General features: G+C 43.3%; 2 protein-coding genes across 3 annotated transcripts in view; both read right to left on the bottom strand.

Moving 5' to 3' along the window:
• LOC106564479 (structural maintenance of chromosomes protein 3) overlaps positions 1-11,546 on the bottom strand; it is a 28,668-nt gene extending 17,122 nt beyond the window's left edge. For both annotated transcript variants that reach the window (XM_082958755.1, XM_082958756.1), the window contains exons 1-19: positions 11,330-11,546; positions 10,599-10,674; positions 10,406-10,444; positions 10,212-10,279; positions 10,036-10,107; positions 9,852-9,931; positions 9,657-9,735; positions 8,838-8,955; positions 8,284-8,459; positions 7,963-8,043; positions 7,232-7,396; positions 6,107-6,228; positions 5,576-5,789; positions 5,292-5,395; positions 4,373-4,472; positions 1,945-2,105; positions 1,534-1,675; positions 1,184-1,334; positions 704-854 (exon numbers count right to left, since the gene is read on the bottom strand). In XM_082958755.1, the coding sequence (XP_082814881.1) occupies positions 704-854; positions 1,184-1,334; positions 1,534-1,675; positions 1,945-2,105; positions 4,373-4,472; positions 5,292-5,395; positions 5,576-5,789; positions 6,107-6,228; positions 7,232-7,396; positions 7,963-8,043; positions 8,284-8,459; positions 8,838-8,955; positions 9,657-9,735; positions 9,852-9,931; positions 10,036-10,107; positions 10,212-10,279; positions 10,406-10,444; positions 10,599-10,674; positions 11,330-11,344 (2,114 nt within the window). In that variant the 5' untranslated portion in view covers positions 11,345-11,546. The remainder of the gene's footprint in view (positions 1-703; positions 855-1,183; positions 1,335-1,533; positions 1,676-1,944; positions 2,106-4,372; positions 4,473-5,291; positions 5,396-5,575; positions 5,790-6,106; positions 6,229-7,231; positions 7,397-7,962; positions 8,044-8,283; positions 8,460-8,837; positions 8,956-9,656; positions 9,736-9,851; positions 9,932-10,035; positions 10,108-10,211; positions 10,280-10,405; positions 10,445-10,598; positions 10,675-11,329) is intronic.
• Positions 11,547-14,923: 3,377 nt separating this feature from the next.
• LOC106564480 (dual specificity protein phosphatase 5) lies at positions 14,924-22,391 on the bottom strand. The gene is made up of 4 exons (XM_014130596.3): positions 21,916-22,391; positions 20,769-20,932; positions 19,416-19,635; positions 14,924-15,789 (listed from the first exon to the last, which is right to left on the bottom strand). The coding sequence occupies exons 1-4, from the start codon at positions 22,277-22,279 to the stop codon at positions 15,335-15,337; spliced, it is 1,203 nt and encodes a 400-aa protein (XP_013986071.1). The 5' UTR covers positions 22,280-22,391; the 3' UTR covers positions 14,924-15,334.
• Positions 22,392-22,591: the final 200 nt, after the last annotated feature.

Raw genomic sequence — 22,591 nt, 5'->3', positions numbered from 1 at the left:
AGATGGAAAGGCTTTTCCGAAAACCTTTTCAATTAAACGTTAACTACAAAGTAGCCTCCGCTTACCTGGCAGAATGCTATGGTTATTTGCATCAGTATTTGTTTTGCAATCTCTACCATCACATGCGCTACAAAAACACAAATTAACTCTACCTACATGTACATACTACCTCAACTAACCGGTGCCCCCGCACATTGACTCTGTACCGGAACCCCCCTGTATATATTGTTATTTTTTACTGCTGCTCTTTAATTACTTGTTACTTTTATCCGTATTTTTTGAAACTGCACTGTCGGTTAGGGGCTCGTAAGTAAGCATTTCACTGTAAGGTCCTGTTGTTGTATTCAGCGCATGTTATTAATACAATTTGATTTAAACAACAGCCAAGTGCTTGGTGTGCACTAGAATGAAAAGGGTAACGACACCCAAAAATACACATTTCCAATTAAGTTGCTTTTCCTTTCTTTTGTGTGTGTGTGATTTTCAGAACGAAAACCTGAAGAAACAGGGGAAAACAGAAACCTCGAAAAACAAAATGGAGAAAACAGAATTTTTGGGGAAAAAACCCAGAAATCAGACAAAAACAATCAAATTTTATTGGGCCCTACAAAAAAAACTGTTTGGGTCTTTAATTTAGAGGACTAGGGGAGGATCTGTGTGATTGAATGAACCAACAAACTAACAATGGAGTTAAAAGATATGTTCGATGTTCCTGCGGAGGTTCTCGTTGAGTTTGGCCTCCAGCTCTCCCAGCTCCTCCTCAGCCTTCCTCATGTCCTTCTGCAGCTCCAGACGTGACTTCCTGGTGTCATAGTAACCCCCTGTCAGCGCCCCGCGGTGGGAAACCTGGTCACCTGAGAGACACAGTAACAAAACAAAAAAATTTACAAAAAATATATATAAATAACAAAATCACACACCAGAAAAATAACAAATTCAATTACAATTAAAATAACTAAACTGTCCCACACCACACTAACTGGTATGGTACTGTGCTGGTCACCTCTGCAGCAGAAAAACACCCGTGATCTCAACTCACAAACACAACAACAACAAAAAGCGAAACACTTCAAAATCTACACCAAGAAACCTCTAGTTACTTGAACATAGACTGTAAAAGGCAGACAAGAATTGGTGTCATTTACATTAAAGTGTCATCTTGATCACGTAAGTTGTCACCTACCCTCCAGAGTTATACAGTCCATGGTGAATGCCCGGGCCAGCTGGGTGGACACCTCCATGCTACGACAGATCAGGGTCTTTCCAAACACGTGCTTGAAGGCCTTGTCAAACTGCTGGCTGTAGCGCAGCTTGCTGATCATGGGGATGGCATCCTAAAGGAGAGAGGAAATATAGGTCAGTTTACATTTACGTCATTTAGCAGACGCTCTTATCCAGAGCGACTTAACACTCTTTGACGACCCTAAGTCATAGCAGGCCTGGGTCAAATACATAGTACAGTATTTGAGGTATGTTTGATTTTTTTGCTTGGTTACACTTTTAGGACAATTCCATTCAAGAATATTCCCTTACGTTGGTCTCAGGGTAAGCGGTGTCCCTGACGTCCAGCTTGCTGAGGGGTAGGAAGGTGACCTCTCCAGGCAGGTTCATCTTGTTGAACTCCGTCAGGATCTTGGTGCTCACCTCATCTGTCTCCACTATGTGGTAGAACAACCTAGTCGGGAGGGGGACATGAAGGAGTATGAGCTGACAAATTTGAGTAAGAGTTACTTTTACATTGAGGAAACAAGCTTCTCTCTGGCTTTCTCAATGGTCTTTCCACAATTCACTGTGTCCTCTCTCCCAGTCTCCTTCTCAAAACACACTGGAGGTCAGAGAGGAAGAAACTCGGATCTTCTCCTCCAATGTGTCCTCCAATCCAGGAGAAAAGAAATGACATAAGGAATACAAAAAAATACTATTGAAAAAGAGCCCGTCACTCACCTGGTTCCCGCGGTGACCTCCACACAGGTGTAGAAGGCGGGCTCACACTCAAAGTTGTTCATGACGATGCCATGGTAACCGTTGATGACGTGCTGGTTGATCCCCTTTCTGCGGAAATGCTCCAGCACCTTGTTGATGCTGTCAATACCATTCAGAATGGCCTAGTGGGGACAAAAACAGCAAGATTTACCTTAACATTTCAACACTTTTTAAATGCATATTTATCTGTGGCGTCACACAAATGTCTTCATTAGGGATGGGCATTTGAAAAGATTTCGAATAATATCCAGAATTTTTTTCTGATATTCAGACAGTCGAAATAGATGCGTTTTAAAGAAAGCACTTGTTTTGATCCCCACGTCCTTGTCTACAATTCAATTCATATTAAAACAGCCCACCTGTTGGTTGCTCATTGTAGCCTAATCCTCATCATCTAGCCAATTTAATTCCGTAATTCTAAGTCCATTTAGCATCGATTAGAAATCTCCCACTTCACTTGCTACACATGGAGCCTTTGATGGTAGTGAAGCTTTGATTGACCCACAATAAGCCACATGCATGAAAAGTGTGTAGGCTACCGGCACCTCTTTTTCTATTTGTTATGGGGCCCAGTCATAAAAATGACCAAACTGTTGTTTTATTAAAAAGTTATGGTCTGTCTTTGTATGTACTCTCGGAAGTCATTGAAAACTAACGTCCGTTTGGATATTTATAATAATAGTGCCCATCCCTAGTCTACGTAGGTGAAAATAGTGATTTTCCACATTCTGTAGTCCAAAAGATAAGTACTCTCTGTGACGTCCCGGGCATTATTTATTTATTTATTTCACCTTTATTTAACCAGGTAGGCAAGTTGAGAACATGTTCTCATTTACAATTGCGACCTGGCCAAGATAAAGCAAAGCAGTTCGACACATACAACAACACAGAGTTACACGTGGAGTAAAACAAATATACAGTCAATAATATAGTAGAAAAATAAGTCTATATACAAAGTGAGCAAATGAGGTGAGATAAGGGAGGTAAAGGCAAAAAAAGGCCATGGTGGCAAAGTAAATACAATATAGCAAGTAAAACACTGGAATGGTAGATTTGTAGTGGAAGAAAGTGCAAAGTAGAAATAGAAATAATGGGGTGCAAAGGAACAAAATAAATAAATACAGTAGGGGAAGAGGTCGTTGTTTGGGCTAAATTATAGATGGGCTATGTACAGGTGCAGTAATCTGTGAGCTGCTCTGACAGCTGGTGCTTAAAGCTAGTGAGGGAGATAAGCGTTTCGAGTTTTAGAGATTTTTGTAGTTCGTTCCAGTCATTGGCAGCAGAGAACTGGAAGGAAAGACGACCAAAGGAGGAATTAGCTTTGGGGATGATTAGTGAGATATACCTGCTGGAGCGCGTGCTCCAGGTGGGTGCTGCTATGGTGACCAGCGAGCTGAGATAAGGGGGAACTTTACCTAGCAGGGTCTTGTAGATGACCTATAAGTCAGCAACGACCGGACCACTCAAGCTAAGTAAAGACGGCAATCACCAAGGTAACCATCTGGAATTTTGACAGAACTTCATTTTGAGGAGATTTTGATTGAAGAAAGGACTGATTAGAGTGTGACTGAAAAAGTAATAATCAGCTGAGTCATAGACACACACTGGAGATTTGTAGGAGAGTGGGGAGAAAGGGGTGGGCTGATTCTTTGTTAGACTGTCTTTACCTCTAGGCAATTTCTTTCCCTAATAATTGGTTGAGTCACAAAATCACTACCACTCTCTCTTTCCCTAATAATGGAGTCACAAAGTGAGTCTTCGGTGTTCAGGTGGGATTGCTTTCATCAGTGTTTGACTCATCGTTGCGAAAGCCGAGCCCTCGACGTCGGTTGAGTAGGTAGTGCGACGGCGTGTGTGTGTGTGTAGCCTTTATTTCATGGTGTGGACTTAGTAATTCATCTGTAACACCAGGCCCATGACATGACATAGTAAACAGTAAATGTGTGGAAACGAGTGTCCGTGTGAAGGTGTGTGTATTCTTTCTCCTTGGCCGTGGGGCAGGGAGTATATAAATGGATGGGTGTGTAAAGGTGTGACCTTTGTAATCTATGATTGCCTCAGAAGATTTACCACATGGCTAGTATGATCATGTCTAAAGGGGAAGGTGTGTGTCCTTTCTAATCTGGCATTGATTCATAGATGAATGGAACTACCACACATGGTTAAGCATAAGGCTAGTAAGATGATATGGATTACATAGACATTCATGTAGAGGTGAAGTTGGGTCTTGTATAATTAATATGACTCATAGGTCAATCTAACGCCATAGGGGGAGGAGGTTATTTTGACCTTGCCGGTGGCAGTATGATGATATGCATGATATGACGATGCATGCTAAGGTGCGAGTGTGTGTGTGTGTGTGTTTCGTTGGGTAGGAGGTCACACTGACCTTGCCGGTGGCTGCTCTAAGGAGCTGTTGTTTCTTCTCCAGCTCCTCTCGTTTGGCTGCCAGGGCCTGCTGCTCAGCGTTCTCCTCCCGCCACAGATAGCTGTTGGAGGCGCACAGACAAACACACTGCTGGTTTAATGCATTAACTTGTCATTCAGTCCAAAAGACATTGTGCCAAATTATGCAGCCAGGGCAAATATTGTAGATGTTAATTTTGTTGAATCATTTCCAGGAAAATGCCTTAATTTTGAGAGCAGCTCTATTGTAAACTTTAATGACCCATATGTCATATTCTATTCATCATCTCTGGTCTTCTCCCTCCTTACACAACTCAGTATCTCAAGGCCCTTCTCTACAGCACACAGTGCAAAGCTCCAGGCAGCATCCAACATCCATCTCACAGTGTTATAAATACCTCTCCATTGTTAAGGAGAGGAGAGGGGAAAGGCATGCCGACATTCACAGCAGAGCAGACCACAGTCTGGTAAGGAAATAAAGGTTACCAGGCGGAAGATGAATGTAAGTCTTAAGGGGGAACAACCATCCGACCTTTAACACGGTGGAGGTCGAGTCATGGCTAATAGGCCTTCGTCTTGTATTCCAGACAAAGTAAATACATATTTTCTAAGTAAATAAATATTTAAAGTGCAAACCATGACTCAATGAGGAAAGAGTACAAAAAACAACAAAAGGAAAAGAGCAAAGAAAGTTACGATTTACAAGTTAGAATCAATATATAAAAGCGCAAATGATGACTCAACGAACATTGACCAAAAAGCAGCAAAGAAGAAAGAAAAGCGAGAAGACGAAGTGAAGATTTACAGGTTCAAATCAATATCTTTGCCTAACACTGCAATGACTCAACCCAAGAAACAAGATGGAGCAAAACAAATGATTAAGATATGGATCATGATCTTACTTTCTCTCGCTCTGCAGCTCGTCCTTCTTATTCTTGACTTCGTAGTATTTCTTGTCCAGCTCTTCCACCCTGGTCTTCACCTCATTCAGGTCCTGGTCCAGTTTCTACAGGGGAAAACAGACCAGTCAGATAGAAACTTGATCCCAAGAATTATAGAACACAGTGAAATCTAGAACAGAATCGAACATTCTATTTAAACTAAATCATTCTTATAAGACATTATAATCAACCATAATAGTAACAATTGAACTACAGCATAATGAGTCATGAGTTAGGTTCCATACACTATACTGTTCCAGGTTCTTCTCCTTGTTGGTCTCAGTGTCCTCCAGGTCTTTATGGATGGCAGCAATCTGCCTCTTCTTGTCATTGATGGCCTGGTCTAGGGACTTGAGTTCCTTCTTGATCCACTTGTCCCTCTCCTCTTTAGAAGTAAACTGGCTGCCACGGCCCTGCTTGGCGTACAGGTCTGTTCTCTCCTGGGTGGCCTGGGCCAGTCTGGGTGGAGCGAGGGATGACAGGAGGTGTTAAAAGGTACATAGGGAAGTTCAGAAAAAAAATCTGAAGGGGGTCTTATTCCTTATTTAGTGGCCTACCAATAAGGTGCCATGTTGGACACACTCCAGTCTTTCACCAATGAGGATTACAAGAGAACCAACTTCATTCACTTTCTAGTGGCTCAACATCAGGTGTAACTAACATTACATGGGGGGAAAATGAGTTAATATCCTTTTACTAATACATTAAAAAGTTGTTGCCTATTAAATGATTAATTCATTGTTGAGCCTTGAGCAGTGTAGGGTTTTCCTACAGACCTGGCGATGCCCCTCTCCTCCCTCTCCTTCACAGTGTTGAACTTGGGCTCAGTCTCCTGCAGCTCCTTCTGCTTCTCCTCTATCTTCTCTAGCAGCTTCTGCCGCTCCTTCAGCAGACGTTTCTGGAGGAGGAATTCATTATTATTAAATAGAAACAAATGGTGACAACGGGTTACACTCAGAGGCATTTGAGGATACTCATACGTGTGTGGGGTCATCAGTGAAATAAGTTCAAACGCCAGCAGATAAAACATTATCTACACACGTGATTACTCTAGATATGTAAACCATAAGGGAAAGGGGATACCTAGTCAGTTGCACAACAATGCATTCAACTGAAATGTGTCTTCTTCATTTAACCCAACCCCTCTGAAGAAGAGAGGTGCCGGGAGCAGCTTTCATTGATGTGGTCGCTGCCCGGGGAGCTTCCTAAAGTCTGCTTTGATCCATATCACTCAGATAGGATCATGTGACTCACAGCAGTCAGAAAGGCAGATGACGCAGGTACACCCACCCGCTTTCTCCCTACTTCCCTCTTCCTGCCCCCCTCCAACCATCCCAACAAAACAAAGCTAACAAGAAAGCTGTTGCAACATTGTCCCGGCCAGGTGGGCCTAATCCAACCTCGCTGAGATGCTGCTGTCTAATCTGTAACACACACAGGGATTGGGGCCAGATCTCTTCCCTTGGGCCACTGCCCAGAATGAAGGGATGCAGGGAGAGAGAAAGAGAGGTTAAGACTAGCAGTAGGGGGAGAGGGATGGAGGTGTGTGGTGAATCAGTGACGCAGATGGAGAGGCTTCTGTCCTTACCCTCTGAGAAAAAGAAGGGGGGAGGGAGGGATGGATGGAGAAAAGAAGAGCTAGGGGGTGTTGGAGGTGTGGGGGGGGATTATCACTGACGCAGATGGAGAGGCTCCTGTTCGAGGATGGAGAGGTAGGTACGTAGTAGGTAAGGATGGCGAATCTCACACACACATCTAAACCCACACACAGTGACGCAGATGAGGAGGTTTCTGACCGCCCCGTTTCTTCGGTTCACTGTTGCCATCTACACACACACACACACACACCACTCTCTATCTCAGACACGCACACTCTCACCCTCCCCACCGCGCTCCCCTACCTTCTGTTCGCTGTTGCCGGCCAGCTCCTCCTGCAGGTCTTTGGATTTGAGCTCCAGCTTGGTCCTCTGTTTAATCTGCTCCTGTCTCTCTGAGCTCAGCTGCTCCTTCTCCTCCTTCATGGCACTGATCTTAGACTTCTTCTCACGCACCACACGCTCCGTCTCCTACAATGGGAGGATGAGGAGAGGCCATGAGAGAAATAACACGTAGACAAGATGGACACTGACTGTAGAGGAAATAGAAAAGAAGCTGGTCAGGTTTACATTCACAAAGAGAGAAACCCCTAAGATAGAAACCTTTTTTTGTTTTACCCCCTTTTTCTCTTACATTTTGTGATATCCAATTACAATCTTGTCTCGTCGCTGCAACTCCCCAACGGGCTCGGGAGAGACGAAGGTCGACTCATGCGTCCCCTTGAAACATGACCCGCCAAACCGCGCTTCTTAACACCAGCCCGCTTAACCCGGAAGCCAGTTGCACCAATGTGTCGGAGGAAACACCTTTCAACTGATGACCACGATCAGCCTGCAGGCGCCCGGCCCGCCACAAGGAGTTGCTAGAGCACGATGAGCCCCCCCCCCTTCCTTTTCAGCACGGTTACAGGAACTGTGGTGGATGGATGCGTAACCAGGCCAGCTCAGTACAGCTTGGCTCAGTAGTGTGAAAAGCTGATCAGATCCATTTACACTCCAAGCCAATCTGTGCAAATACTGTATGCAGAATCACTTACCTCTACTTTGTCTCTGGCATCCTGCTGGGCATCTCTCAGATGTCTGGACTTGTCTCCACAGGTCTCTCTCTTAGAGGACAACTGAAAGAGGAAACAGAATTTAAAGAACAGTTAACTATGCAATCAAAAATATCAAATGCCATTTAAAGAAGGAAGAATTTGAAAGGCCAGACCAGCCAGACCACAAAAGCAAACCACTACCAACTGAAAGTTACTTTTTGTTAGACATCCTGTGCCCATGATGAATACAATTTGACAGATATTTATTTCTTGACCCAAACTCCATAAACACATTTTGTTGATTTTTTTAATTCTTATTACCTCGTCCAGCTTGGCGCGTGTCTCGTTGAGCTCCTGGTTATAGATAGTGTACTCCAGAGCCCTCCTCATCTTGTCCCACTTCTGGTACTGAGCCAGCTCCTCCTTCTCATCCTCCAGGGTCTGGAGACGCTCCTCAATGTACTTCAGCAGCTCATTGATCTTCTCTCTCTTACCCTCTGGGGGAAACACAAAACAGTGCACCAGTATGTTATTTAGGTCTACAGTTATACGTACAGCTGTGGTGGCCCAACCAAGGGCCATTTGTAATAGGAAAGGGAGATGCTTATCCTGGGAACTAAATTATATAGCTTTTCCTTGGAAAATAATTTGGAAATTGAAAGAGCAACATTTATTTTGAAAGTTTGTGCGATAGGTCTGAAAGTCAACAGTTTTTTTCTGTAGATAACTGCACGCTTTGAATGTCTAAATCGAAGCTCATCTTAGGTAGTGAGTCAGAATACCACTGCTTAGATCTGGTGACTGAATGCATGTGAACAGAGTCTTAGATGGTGTCATTGTAGACATATAGAGAGACTTTGGTTCTTCTACTGTACCGGTTTCCTTCATGAGGGAGATTGACTCCTCCTTGCGCTCGTCGTACACCCTGGTTCCTGCCACCTCACGCAGCAGCTTCAGACGCTGGGAATCAGGGGCTGTAGCCATCTGGTTAATCTGGATACATGATAAAGAGAAGAAACACACATGAACGATACCCATGTATAACTTACGTATAAAGTGATCTGGATACAGGATAAAGAGAGGAAACATATGAAAGGTATCCTATGTATAAAGTTATATGGTTGATCTGGATACATGATGAATCTAATTTTATTTGTCACATGCGCCGAATACAACAGGTGTAGACCTTACAGTGAAATGCTTACTTACAAGGCCTTAACCAACAATGCAGTTAAGAAAAATACCTACAAAAAAAAGAAATAAAAGTAACAAATAATTAAAGAGCAGCAGTAAAATAACAATTGCAAGGCTATACAGGGGGTGCCGGTACAGGAGTCAATGTGCGGGGGCACCGGTTAGTCGAGGTAATAAGTACATGTAGGTAGAGTTAATAATAGAGTAGCAGCAACATAAAGATGGGGGGGGGCGCAAATAGTCTGGGTAGCCATTTGGGAGACGAAACATATTAAAGGTATTCTTTGTATAATTTATGTAGAAAGTTATATGGTTGTTCTGGACACAGATTACGGACAAGGGAAAACATGTTATCTAAGATATCATTGTATGAGACGTTGGGTTGTATGAACAGATATTTAGTCAGCACAGTGGTGCAAAGAAACATGTTTGCAGCAAATAACCAATGAATGTTGCACAACGGAGCCTGTTTAGAGCATATGTTCATAGTGCCGTCTTACCTTGCCCTGCTTGACGATGTAGTAGGGGTTACTACGGGAGAAACCAGCACTCTCCAAGAGGTTCATGACGTCATTTTTACTGGAACAAAATCAACATACATGATTACTGATTAGATGATGATTACATATTCAAACAGAGAGGCAATTTTCGATCTTTGCTCAGTCACAACAAACGTGTAGTCAACAGACACTTACGTCACCATCTTCTTGTCTAAGAAGTACTGGTCCTTCTTGGCGCCGATGACACGGCGGAGGGACACCTCCTCTTTGTCGATCTGGAGGGAGAGTGAATTTATTGACCAACGAACGGAGAGATATCAAACTAAACATGACTGACTAAATAGTCAAAGGTGACAATCATGTTTGGTGAGAATCTTACCGGCAACCTGTTGTCAGAATTGTCAAATATAATCTCCACAAAAGCTGAGATGACACGAGGACCAGTTCCCTCCTGCAGTGACAGGGAATAACATTGTTATAACAGTGTTATGGGTTTAACAACAGACTGAGGATTATATAATATCCATGAATGTTAGTATAACTTCCACTACTTACATGGAGCAAGGCCAGGCGCTGTTCGGGGCGAAGATGGCTGAACTCATCGCTGAGCACAAACTGAATGGCTGAAAGAAAAAAAAAAAATGTGTTTTTGTTATATACAGCAAATAAATGCATCACCATTTTTTATATTCTTCTAATTTCATATGGTAGAAAACATCAGAAGAGGACAGGGGAGAGCACGCACGTACCGTAGAAAAAGTTACTTTTTCCAGATCCATTTCTTCCCACTGTGAGAAAACAACATACAGGGAGGGAAATGTCAGTCAATCAATGGATGGAAAGGCAGCAGCCCATTGTTTCCTCTACCTACATCGTGATGTGTTGTTGATGATTAAAGATAGCTAGAGGTTTTGGGAGAGAGTAAACTTTGCAGAATCTCACCGATGACATTGGACTTTGGACTGAAAGGATCCACCACAGTCTGGTCCCTGTAACTTCGGAACCCCTGGATGATGACCTGAGAGCATAAGAAGGGAAGTGCAACTGCTATCACAAATCTGAAATGATCCAAGCTTGCTAGTTACAGCACCATTGCATTGAATTAACGATTCAGACATCCACCAATAGTTTATTTTCACAGGATGTTGAAATTAGCTGCCAGCAATTGCTAGCCAGCTAGCTTGTTAGCTATGTCAATAGTCAAACTAATGTTATGCAAGCTGGATGGGGCAGTATCTTCCGAGCTAGCTTAGCTAATAACAAACAACGTTATCTTAATAGCTAGCTAATGTGACTACTTTATGAACAGCTTGTCTTGATAGCTAACTGGCAAGATAATTAGCTTCCCTAACTAGTTACGTTAGCTGGATTGAAGAAAGTTACCACATATTGCTAGCTACTATAACGTTAGCTAGCGACTAGCATCACCACTACTAGTATCTGAGCTAACTAGCCTACTGACAGACATGGTCCAGAATTGTTTGCAATCCGGCACATGAAAATTGTTGTAGATTACTTTTCTAAGTGCAGTATTGTAGACTATATCCAGCTAGCTAGCTACATGTACATTTTAATTTATTTACAGTACTTCTTAGCTAAAGCTAGCTATCTGGCTAGGCCGCAAGCATCATTTTCATAGATCGGGTCGTATGGAGCTCACGCCGCTAGTTTACCTGTTTGATGTACATGGTCGCCTAATCAGGAACTTTCCTCAGAAAGCAAAACAAACAACTTCAATAAATACCCCTTCTCCTTCAATAAAGGGAAGGTGGGCCTTTAAAGTGATTATTGTGAATATTTGTTCAAAATGCATGTATCCAAGTTTGTTGAAATATCCTGCCGAAAGAGAAACAACAAGGAAAATGGCGTCACGAGCGGGATGAAATGGAACAGTCAATAATGAGAAAAGAGGGGGAGCGTAGATATTTAGATTAATTAATATTAGATACGATCGAAATATAAAATGTTACTCGTTTACCCGTTGAAATATCAATATACAAAGGATATTTATAAATGTGAACTTGATTCATACAAGTACATACAACATATTTATTATTAGTATTCTGTTTTATCACATACCCATTATTTGTACTTGGTATGGTCCTCATGCGTGAGATTGTTGGACGTCAAAGAGCTGACAGAGAAAGTATATTTTGGTACAGTATTTAAAACTGAAATACTGTATTTTGAAAAACTGTATTTTCTTCGCCAAACGAAGGACTGAGGGAGGGATATTTAAACACGAGAGAGAAGAAACAGGCCACCCATTCTTATAATCGTTTCCTAAATGTGACACTGAATGAAAATGTTTTTTTTTTTAATATATATATATATATATTTTTTTTTACCTTATTTTAACTAGGCAAGTCTAAGCATGCCTGGTCAACAATGCTTCTGTATCATTAATTAACTAAAAATTGCTAAAATGTAGTCATCATAGACTACATTTGTGGGCGTGTCCATGCATGCATTTCAAAGTCAGTGGCCAGTGGAGTGTTCTAGTTTGGATCTCTATCTTGTTAGGTCGCTGCAGGTGTCACTGTTGCCTAATGCTAATCTCTTGGCCTAGCCTACTGCTGTATGGTTATGTATCCATTGTCCTAATTATGCATATGTGTCAGAAGAGGCTGGTGGGAGGAGGTATAGGAGGATGGGCTCATTTTAATGGCTGGAATGGAATCAAAGGAATGGTATCAAACATGTTTGATTCCATTTATTCCATTCTAGTCTTTAAAATGAGCCTGTCCTCCTATAACTCCTCCCACCAACTTCCACTGATTACTTTGTTACTGCATTTGAAATACGGTTCAAATAATGATTGTGATCGATCAATCAATCAAATTAATTTATAAAGCCCTTCTTACATCAACTGATGTCACAAAGTGCTGTACAGAAACCCTGCCTAAAACCCAAAACAGCAAGCAATGCAGGCACGGTGGCTAGAAAAAACTCCCTAGAAAGGCCAGAATCTAGGAAGAAACCTAGAGAGGAACCAGGCTATGAGGGGTGGCCAGTGCTCTTCTGGCTGTGCTGGGTGGAGATTATAACAGAACATGGCCAAGATGTTCAAATGTTCATAGATGACCAGCAGGGTCAAATAATAATAATCACAGTGGTTGTCGAGGGTGCAACAGGTCAGCACCTCAGGAGTAAATGTCAGTTGGCTTTTCATAGCCAATCATTGAGAGTATTTCTACCGCTCCTGCTGTCTCTAGAGAGTTGAAAACAGCATGTCTGGGACAGGTAGCACGTCCGGTGAACAGGTCAGGGTTCCATAGCTGCAGGCAGAACAGTTGAAACTGGAGCAGCAGCAGGGCCAGGTGGACTGGGACAGCAAGGAGAAAGAAAGAAAGAAAGAAAGAAGAGAAAGAAAGAAAGAAAGAAGAGAAAGAAAGAAAGAAAGAAAGAAAGAAAGAAAGAAAGAGAGAATTAGAGAGAGCATACTTAAATTCACACAGGACACTGGATAAGACAGGAGAAATACTCCAGATATAACAGACTGACCCTAGCCCCCCGACACAAACAACTGCAGCATAAATACTGGGGGCTGAGACAGGAGGGGTCGGGAGACACTGTGGCCCTGTCCGACGATACCCCCGAACATGTCCAAACAGGCAGGATATAACCCCACCCACTTTGCCAAAGCACAGTCCCCACACCACTAGAGGGATATCTTCAACCACCAACTTACCATCCTGAGACAAGGACGAGTATAGCCCACAAAGATCTCCGCCACGGCACAACCCAAGGAGGGGCGCCAACCCAGACAGGAAGATCACGTCAGTGACTCAACCCACTCAAGTGACGCACCCCTCTTAGGGACGGTTTATTGATTGGCAATATTTGATGTTGTATGTTGTGTTGTGCATGTTGCTGTGGCCAAAGACAGATTCCGGTGGCAGAAGATTGTTGTGGCCTATATGTCCCACCCGGGACTAAGAAAGGCTTAATAGTTGTAAGTAGTAGCACATGTTGCCCTGTGGAGGCTTGTGGGAGGTGCTATAGGAGGACTAAACACCTCCCTCTGCAACTGGATCCTGGACTTCCTGACGGGCCGCCCCCAGGGGGTAAGGGTAGGTAACAACACATCTGCCACGCTGATCCTCAACATTGGAGCCCCTCAGGGGTGCGTGCTCAGTCCCCTCCTGTACTCCCTGTTCACCCACGACTGCATGGCCAGGCACGACTCCAACACCATCATTAAGTTTGCAGACGACACAACAGTGGTAGGCCTGATCACTGACAATGACGAGACAGCCTATAGGGAGGAGGTCAGAGACCTGGCCGGGTGGTGCCAGAATAACAACCTATCCCTCAACGTAATCAAGACAAAGGAGATGATTGTGGGCTACAGGAAAAGGAGGACCGAGCATGCCCCCATTCTCATCGACGAGGCTGTTGTGGAGCAGGTTGAGAGCTTCAAATTCCTTGGTGTCCACATCACCAACAAACTAGAATGGTCCAAACACACCAAGACAGTTGTGAAGAGGGCACGACAAAGCCTATTCCCCCTCAGAAAACGACAAAGATTTGGCATGGGTCCTCAGTTCCTCAAAAGGTTCTACAGCTGCAACATCGAGAGCATCCTGACTGGTTGCATCACTGCCTGGTACGGCAACTGCTCAGCCCCTGACTGCAAGGCACTACAGAGGGTAGTGCATATGGCCCAGTACATCACTGGGGCTAAATTGCCTGCCATCCAGGACCTCTATACCAGGCGGTGTCAGAGGAAGGCCCTAAAAATTGTCAAAGACTCCAGCCACCCCAGTCATAGACTGTTCTCTCTGCTACCGCATGGCAACCGGTATCCGAGCACCAAGTCTAGGACCAAAAGGCTTCTCAACAGCTTTTACCCCCAAGCCATAAGACTCCTGAACAGCTAATCAAACAGCTACCCGGACTATGCATTGTGTCCCACCTGTTGTATTCGGCGTACATGACAAATAAACTTTGATTTGATTTGACAGGCTCATTGTAATGGCTGGAATGGAATTAATGGAACAGAGTCAAACCTAGTTTCCATATCCTTTACAATGAGCCTGTCGTTCTATAACTCCTCTCACCAGCCTCCATATATATATATATATATAAATAAAACATGGCTTTATAGGGCCTCATATATATATATATATATATATATATATATATATATATATATATATATATATATATATATATATATATATATATATATATATATATATATATATCACAATTGTATTCTTATAAGGTTCATATTTGAGAAAAAGAGAACATGAACACAAAGGTACTTTTTGGTGGAAACATTTATTGGCATCCACATTTGTATTTAGAAAAAACACAGACAATCAGACGGACAAGATGTAACAAATAAATTAGGTTAAAATGCCTTGATGCGGCATGTGAATAGGCAAAACATCACATTATCAACCTAAGGCATGTATTGCAGTAGTCTTTGTGGTTTCACGCTGCAGTTCAAAGTTCAAACAAAGACTGTAGTCTGAATTTCAGGGACTTTTCCCAACTTGAATGAAAAATCCCATATAGACGATCAACGCAATATCTTCTCTCAGTCTTTGTTTCTGTCAGCCGTTCCACTTCGTTACTGGCTTGTGCCAGCACCAGACAAATAGAGCATTTTATTTGTATTTTGTTATTGTTATTTTTCAAGTATTCTGAGACCTACTAACAGTCACATCTTAAGGCAGTGCAGTTATGGGGCTCAATTTAAAATGGCGGAGTGGAGGAGTCTGAAGAGGCATGGGGGTGAGGAAGGAGGTAGGGAGGGGGGCGAAAACTGTGGAAGGTTCAAAGTCAAAGTTATTTTTGTTGAATGTGAACTCTTTCGAACTCCCAAAGAAGGAGACCGTCTCTTTACCGATGCAACAGGGCGTGGCGGGTTCGATGGCGGTTTCGGGGGTCGTTGCCGCGGTAATAGGTGTCGAAGACAGGATCTCAGACTCGAACTGCAGCAGCTGGCCCATGAAGCTGAAGTTGGGCGAGATGAGGGAGCGGCGCTGTTTGATGATGTCAAAGGCCTCTTCGAGCTGTAGCCGCTTGGTACTCATGATATAGGCCAGACAGATGGTCGGGGAGCGGGAGATGCCCGCCTCACAGTGCACCAGGACTCTGCCCCCTGTCTGCTTCACACCATCTGGAGAGGAGACAAAATGGTAACATTTACGTTAATGACATGATAAACATGAGCTATATTACATTGTTACATTTGGTCAGAAATGGAGTATGGCCACGTAGCCACTTACACTGTGTAACTCAAATATAGAAGAATTGAATAGGATAACTGCATCCTAGAATAGAACCACTCTGGCTAAATTCTCACAGGAAACAAGTGCTGTCAGAGCTATTTTAGTTTGTGAACGCAGAGATTGAATCCTGTTCTTCAGTGTCTAATCATCACCTGCCTCCCCACCCCTTCGCTCTTCCTCTCTTCTCGCCCACACAGAACCTATAAGAGCCCTGCTGCCACTCAGTCACCACTCTCCCATTAGAAACACACACTGTGGCAGGGCTGACTGACTCACCCTGCACAGCTGCACACGAGACCATGTCTCTCTCTCTCCTACGTGCCTGTGGGGGAGCTGAGCAGTACTATACTAAGTTCACCACGGCTGGGAGAGGAGGGAACTTATTCTCCTTCAGTATTACATGCACTTCCTCCACACTCTATCTGACACACACACACACACAAACCTAGATTCTCTCTATCTGTGTCACACACACACACACACATGTATGAGCCACCGGGGGGGAACAGCCAGCGATGGTTTCTGACAGCTCCGATCCTGTGAAAACTGAATGAATGAATCATTAAGCTGCTCCCATCTGGAGTGCTGGGAGGCTTTCTGAGAGGCAGCTAGAGAGCCTGGGGGTGTTTTAATGACCCATCCTCTGGCTAATGGCACCCTATTCCCTACATATTGCACTACTTTTGACTGGGACTCATATGGCTCTGGTTACATGTAGTGCACTATATAGGGAATAGGGTGCCTAAAGATGTTCTTGACTGCTGTTTTTATCCTCTGTTTCCAGCTAAATGGTTGACAGTAGAATATTCTACCTCCACCACATTGAATTCATCCAGAGATTCGGGGAATTGGGATGTGTCTTCTTCATAAAGAGAAACAAGCCTATTGTTCTAGATTTGGATGCAATGAGTGAATATTTGAACACTCCCTGTATATAGCTCCACATTGATCTGGTACTGGTACTCCCTGTATATAGCTCCACATTGATCTGGTACTGGTACTCCCTGTATATAGCTCCACATTGATCTGGTACTGGTACTCCCTGTAAATAGCTCCACATTGATCTGGTACTGGTACTCCCTGTATATAGCTCCACATTGATCTGGTACTGGTACTCCCTGTATATAGCTCCACATTGATCTGGTACTGGTACTCCCTGTATATAGCTCCACATTGATCTGGTACTGGTACTCCCTGTATATAGCTCCACATTGATCTGGTACTGGTACTCCCTGTATATAGCTCCACATTGATCTGGTACTGGTACTCCCTGTATATAGCTCCACATTGATCTGGTACTGGTACTCCCTGTATATAGCTCCACATTGATCTGGTACTGGTACTCCCTGTATATAGCCCCACATTGACCTGGTACAGGTACTCCCTGTATATAGCTCCACATTGATCTGGTACTGGTACTCCCTGTATATAGCTCCACATTGATCTGGTACTGGTACTCCCTGTATATAGCTCCACATTGATCTGGTACTGGTACTCCCTGTATATAGCTCCACATTGATCTGGTACTGGTACTCCCTGTATATAGCTCCACATTGACCTGGTACAGGTACTCCCTGTATATAGCTCCACATTGATCTGGTACTGGTACTCCCTGTATATAGCTCCACATTGATCTGGTACTGGTACTCCCTGTATATAGCTCCACATTGATCTGGTACTGGTACTCCCTGTATATAGCTCCACATTGATCTGGTACTGGTACTCCCTGTATATAGCTCCACATTGATCTGGTACTGGTACTCCCTGTATATAGCTCCACATTGATCTGGTACTGGTACTCCCTGTATATAGCTCCACATTGATCTGGTACTGGTACTCCCTGTATATAGCTCCACATTGATCTGGTACTGGTACTCCCTGTATATAGCTCCACATTGATCTGGTACTGGTACTCCCTGTATATAGCTCCACATTGATCTGGTACTGGTACTCCCTGTATATAGCTCCACATTGATCTGGTACTGGTACTCCCTGTATATAGCCCCACATTGACCTGGTACAGGTACTCCCTGTATATAGCTCCATTCTTGTGTATTTTATTGTATTCCTCTTGTGTTAGTTACTATTTCATTTTGTATAATTATTTTTAAACTCTGCGTCGTTGGGAAAGGTTCGTATGCAAGCATTTCACTGTACAGTATACACCAATTGTATTTGGCGCATGTGATAAATCCAGTTTGATTTTATTTAATTGAAGATTGTTTTTTTCAAGGAGACATCCTCTGTTAAGATTCAGCCATGGGCTGAGAAGGACACCTCTTTGTCTTACGAAATGCTTACGGGCTTAGGCAAAGACGCTTAAATGTGGGGGCTTAAAACAAAGAAGAACAACAGCAACACCTCCACCATTGATACAGGTCAGGTGAGGCCTCCATGGTGGGTGAGAATGAGATTCAAGCTTGTCCTCGGCTGTGCCTGGATATTATATTTATAAATAGAAGTGCAGGCTGCTCAACATCTTTGTGAGCGCTATTATCCAACACTTCAAGCCTCTTTCTATCACACATTCACTCTCTGTTCCCTCAAGGCTCTGTCTCTGAACACATGCATCATGGTTGAGTTCCTTTGGTACCAAACAGAAGAAAAATGACTGAAACACTACCTGAAGTTGACCAATAAATGCTTGTTTTCATTTTCTGTTGCGAAACATTTCGCTACGGTTTGCCCTAATGAATATGACCCAGATAAACAATAACTAAACAACCTTTGTGTACCTTTGTGTCTGTGAACACAGCCTCCCTCCTTCAAAAACCCTCCACCCACCATTAGTGAGTAAGGCTAGCTAACAACATTTGTCACACAGACAAACTGACTGAGTGAACTGACCACACCCGATAATAACCCGCAATAAAGCCACTAGCCGAGATTAACTGTGAGCCGGGAGGCAATGACGGCATTGCAGAGAATCTCTTTTTAAACTTAAAATGGGGGAGGATGAGAGAGAGGTGGAGGGAGGGGTAGGAGAGGGAGGAGGATGAGAGAGAGGTGGAGGGAGGGGTAGGGGAGGGAGGAGGATGAGAGAGAGGTGGAGGGAGGGGTAGGGGAGGGAGGAGGATGAGAGAGAGGTGGAGGGAGGGGTAGGGGAGGGAGGAAGGGAGTGAGGAGAGGGGGAGGGAGCACACAGAAGCTGTTCTCTGAATGAAGCCAATCTGGGGATTTGTGAAAGGAGAGAGAGAGAGAGAGAGAGAGAGAGAGAGAGAAAGAGAGAGAGAGAGAGAGAGAAATGGAAGGAAGGCAGATGAGGCTAACAGATTAGTGAGAGGTTGTTGCATGTCCTCCTTTTAGACTGGCGGGGGGGGGGGGGGGGGGGGGGGGGGAGTGAAGCCATGAACTATTCTAATTGAGTTGCCCCATCCCCTCTGTTAATGGACTTGGAATCCTATCTTTTCCATGAGAGAAGAAGAAAAAAGAAAAGAGCAGAGAAGAAATCTGAAAAAAAGGAGAAGAGAGCAGGGAAAAAAAGAGAACAAAATGTCCAGACCACGACACTCACCAATGAACTGGAAGGCCTCTTGGAAATGTGAGCTGATATCTGCTGTGACGTTGTCCTCCACCGGGATCCACTTGTAGTCGTAGTGGCCCTTGGAAGGCCTGGTGTCCCTCCTGGAGACATTCAGCAGGGCTGTGACTCCAAGGTCACTCAGATAGTCCTGCCTGGAGGCATGGTAGGCACTGCCCAGGTACAGGAAAGGAAGGATCTCCACAGGCTTGCCCTGAAGAGAGAGGGTAGATAATAAAGGGGGGGAGATATTAGACATAAGAACTGCAGAGTGTGTGAGCCAAGATAGAGGGGAGACACAACAAAGTGATATTAAATCTGTGAGCGGTAGAGACAGAGTGTGGCAGAGATACAGCACATGACACACAGGGTTTCCTAAAGACACAACAATGGGCGGGTAGAGTTCAAATACAGATGTAGGATCTTAATTTGAGCCAGTTTTCTACAGCAGGAAAATAATCCTGCAGCAACAGGAAATATTAATTATTATGTGGATTATTATAAATGGATATTTTTGTAGGGGTTGATACATTTTTCACAAGGGAAAATCAAGTTTGAAATTTCAAAGTGGAAATTACAAACTTCAGAAACCTTTTTTAAAACCTCAAATACACTACAAAGTTATTCTGCAACAGAGTGATCAAATTAAGATCCTACACCTTTAGTACATACATCAATAGAGATACTGAGAGGTATGTACGGTGCAAGACGCAATAGTACATTTTCTGTACTGTAAACAGATTGTGTTAGCCTATCATGATGGTGTAAGAGGTAGGGATAAGGTCAGGGATGAAAAGGTTATAAAAGGACTTTTGATGTCAGCTGGGGGTCTCTGACTAGTGGCCATCTTCTCTTGATGACTGGGATGCAGTGAAGGTCAAAGCTAATACCAAGCGTGTGTCGGAGAGAATGTTGAATGGTGGAGGCCACTGTTTTGAGAATGGTCAGTAACATATCTGACTCCATAGACAAAATATTATCCTTATGAATGTACAGCTGTACATTTAAGATCAGCTAGACAATATGTGCCTTTTATAATCCTATGAGTAGGCGTTTTGTTTTTGATGTCTTTCCTTGAATGAAACTAAATGTGCTCTATAAAGTCCACAAATATCTCTGAACATACAGTACATTCGGCTATATGAATCTATTTTGAATTGCCAAGAAGACAGTATGACTAAACCCAGTACAGAACAGTCATTCTTATCTAACAGGGATATTCCACTCAGTCAAAAACCCTGCAGCCTGAACCCTAAACCCCAGCCCAACCTAGGGGAAGTGGCTAGCCACCTAACCATGAAAGAATAGGCAGCAGGCTAAAAAAGGAAGTTGTTTTCGTTTCCATACCTGATCGTAATCTGGTTTGAGGTTGGAGCTCAGTTTCTCACAGAATAGGGTGTTACTCGGCCCGCATTTCCCGGTTTCGGTTCCGTTGTTCTGGTCGACCCCGACGGGATTCACGACCTCAGTGCAAAGTTCAGGGTACTGGCCATGGAAGTTTTCAAACCCCCCTGGTAAATACACAGAACAATACAAAATACATTTAATACTTTAATGAAATTCAATAGCCTACAATTGAATGTATTCCATCAGGGGAAATGTTAAAATAAATTATACACCAAAGACAGCTTTGTCTGACTTGCCTAGTTAAATAAAGGTTAAATAAAACATTGAAAAATGATTAAATGTTTATTTGTGCGTCATGAATGTCAGCATTTGCCAACTAGATTTAGGCCTCATACTAGGCCGTGAAAACGATGTGCTTATAATGGATTATAACGTCATATAACCTTATTCTAACGTCGTAATTCATCTGCGTTTCAATTAAAATAATCAATTTAGGTCTATGAGTACAAGGTGACAATCTGACAGACTTTAAATGAAAGGTTCTGACACATAGTCGAAAGGAAGAGGTATACATGTTCGAAACGAATGATAGAAAATGTATGCTTTCCTTGTGAACATTCACACATAGAACATTCTCAGAACAACCAGTCATGAAGTTCTCGAGTTCTCTTTCGAGCCTTTCGCGCACTGACTCATCTGGACTACTTTGACGCTCACATTACATTTATCTCTTCGAGAGCTCGACCGGAGAAGTGTATTGCTCAAATGACAAGGTTGCTACAACACGGTCAAATAAAACAATGACTTTGCGTCATAGGTCAGTCCATGGAAAACAATACCAAGGCCTTTTAAATTTGTTTGTTGATTTGAAGATATGGGGATATGGGTCAGTTTTCTAAACAAAAAGGGAGGATGTTTTATAAGGCATATTGAATGTCAACCATTTCATGTTATTATCTTCAAAATATAGTTTTCATAATAGCATAATTTATTAGCGTAGCCAATCGGTTATAATAAACATTGTGTTCAAGTGGCTTCAGACAGTGAATTAGCCCTGGACACTTAGTGAAAAAGTTACCCAGACAAACTTATAATGGATTTCGAGTTTTATAGTCCAATGATTTCAGAATTTTGTAACAATTCTCACCTTTTAGGAAACAGATGTTTGTCCCACTCGCCAGATTATTGAGCGTGTTAATCACTATCTGTGCGATACTGTCCTTTTTCAGTTTCTGCCAGTGAGGAGCTCGGTCATCAAGAACTACCACTGCCGATATGCTCCCCTCTCGCAGCCGTAACAGGGCTTTCTCATCCGGGATGACAAACTGAAGAGGTACCGGCCCTCCTCTGGATCTCCGGACAACAACCGAGTTCAGGTTGGCATTGACAGAGCCTTTGATATTAGAGTTCGAGAACGAAAAATAAGGTCGACAATCCACAATGAGAGAAGTTCCACATTCCTTCCTGATAATCTTCTTGAGGCGACGGCAATCTATGCTTGAGACTTTCATGTTTGCCTCTAAAAGTGTGTATTATTTTATAAGCAATTACTGTATACGGGCCGTCAGAGACGAGTACACTGAACGCGCCCTAGTGAACCTGGTAGTTGCTTAGATTTCCTCCAAGGGGGATACCGTCGGATCGGTTTTATATCGACGGAACCTCCGGCCCGTGACATCACGAACCATATATGGACACCGACAAGTATGATCAAAAGAGAGCCTGCCCACACCGCAGAATTGACTACGTCCTAACCGTTCTACCCCGCTCTGTCGGGGGTGAAGTGAATTTATGCTCTCAGTTTGACTTAACTATTACTCATG

The sequence above is a fragment of the Salmo salar genome, chromosome 12 (genome assembly GCF_965601325.2).
Source record: "Salmo salar chromosome 12, fSalSal1, whole genome shotgun sequence".
NCBI lineage: Eukaryota > Metazoa > Chordata > Actinopteri > Salmoniformes > Salmonidae > Salmo > Salmo salar.
This window is presented reverse-complemented; position numbering and strand designations above follow the sequence as displayed.

Bases quoted from the DNA above. Each gene is read 5' to 3' on its own strand.
- LOC106564480 (XM_014130596.3), bottom strand. From the start codon at position 22,279: ATGAAAGTCTCAAGCATAGATTGCCGTCGCCTCAAGAAGATTATCAGG. The intron at 19,636-20,768 runs GTATGGAAACGA...CTCTCTCTTCAG, and splicing joins TCAAACCAGATTACGATCAG to GGCAAGCCTGTGGAGATCCT. The intron at 15,790-19,415 runs GTGAGTGTCGTG...TCTCCTCTCCAG, and splicing joins AGAGGCCTTCCAGTTCATTG to ATGGTGTGAAGCAGACAGGG.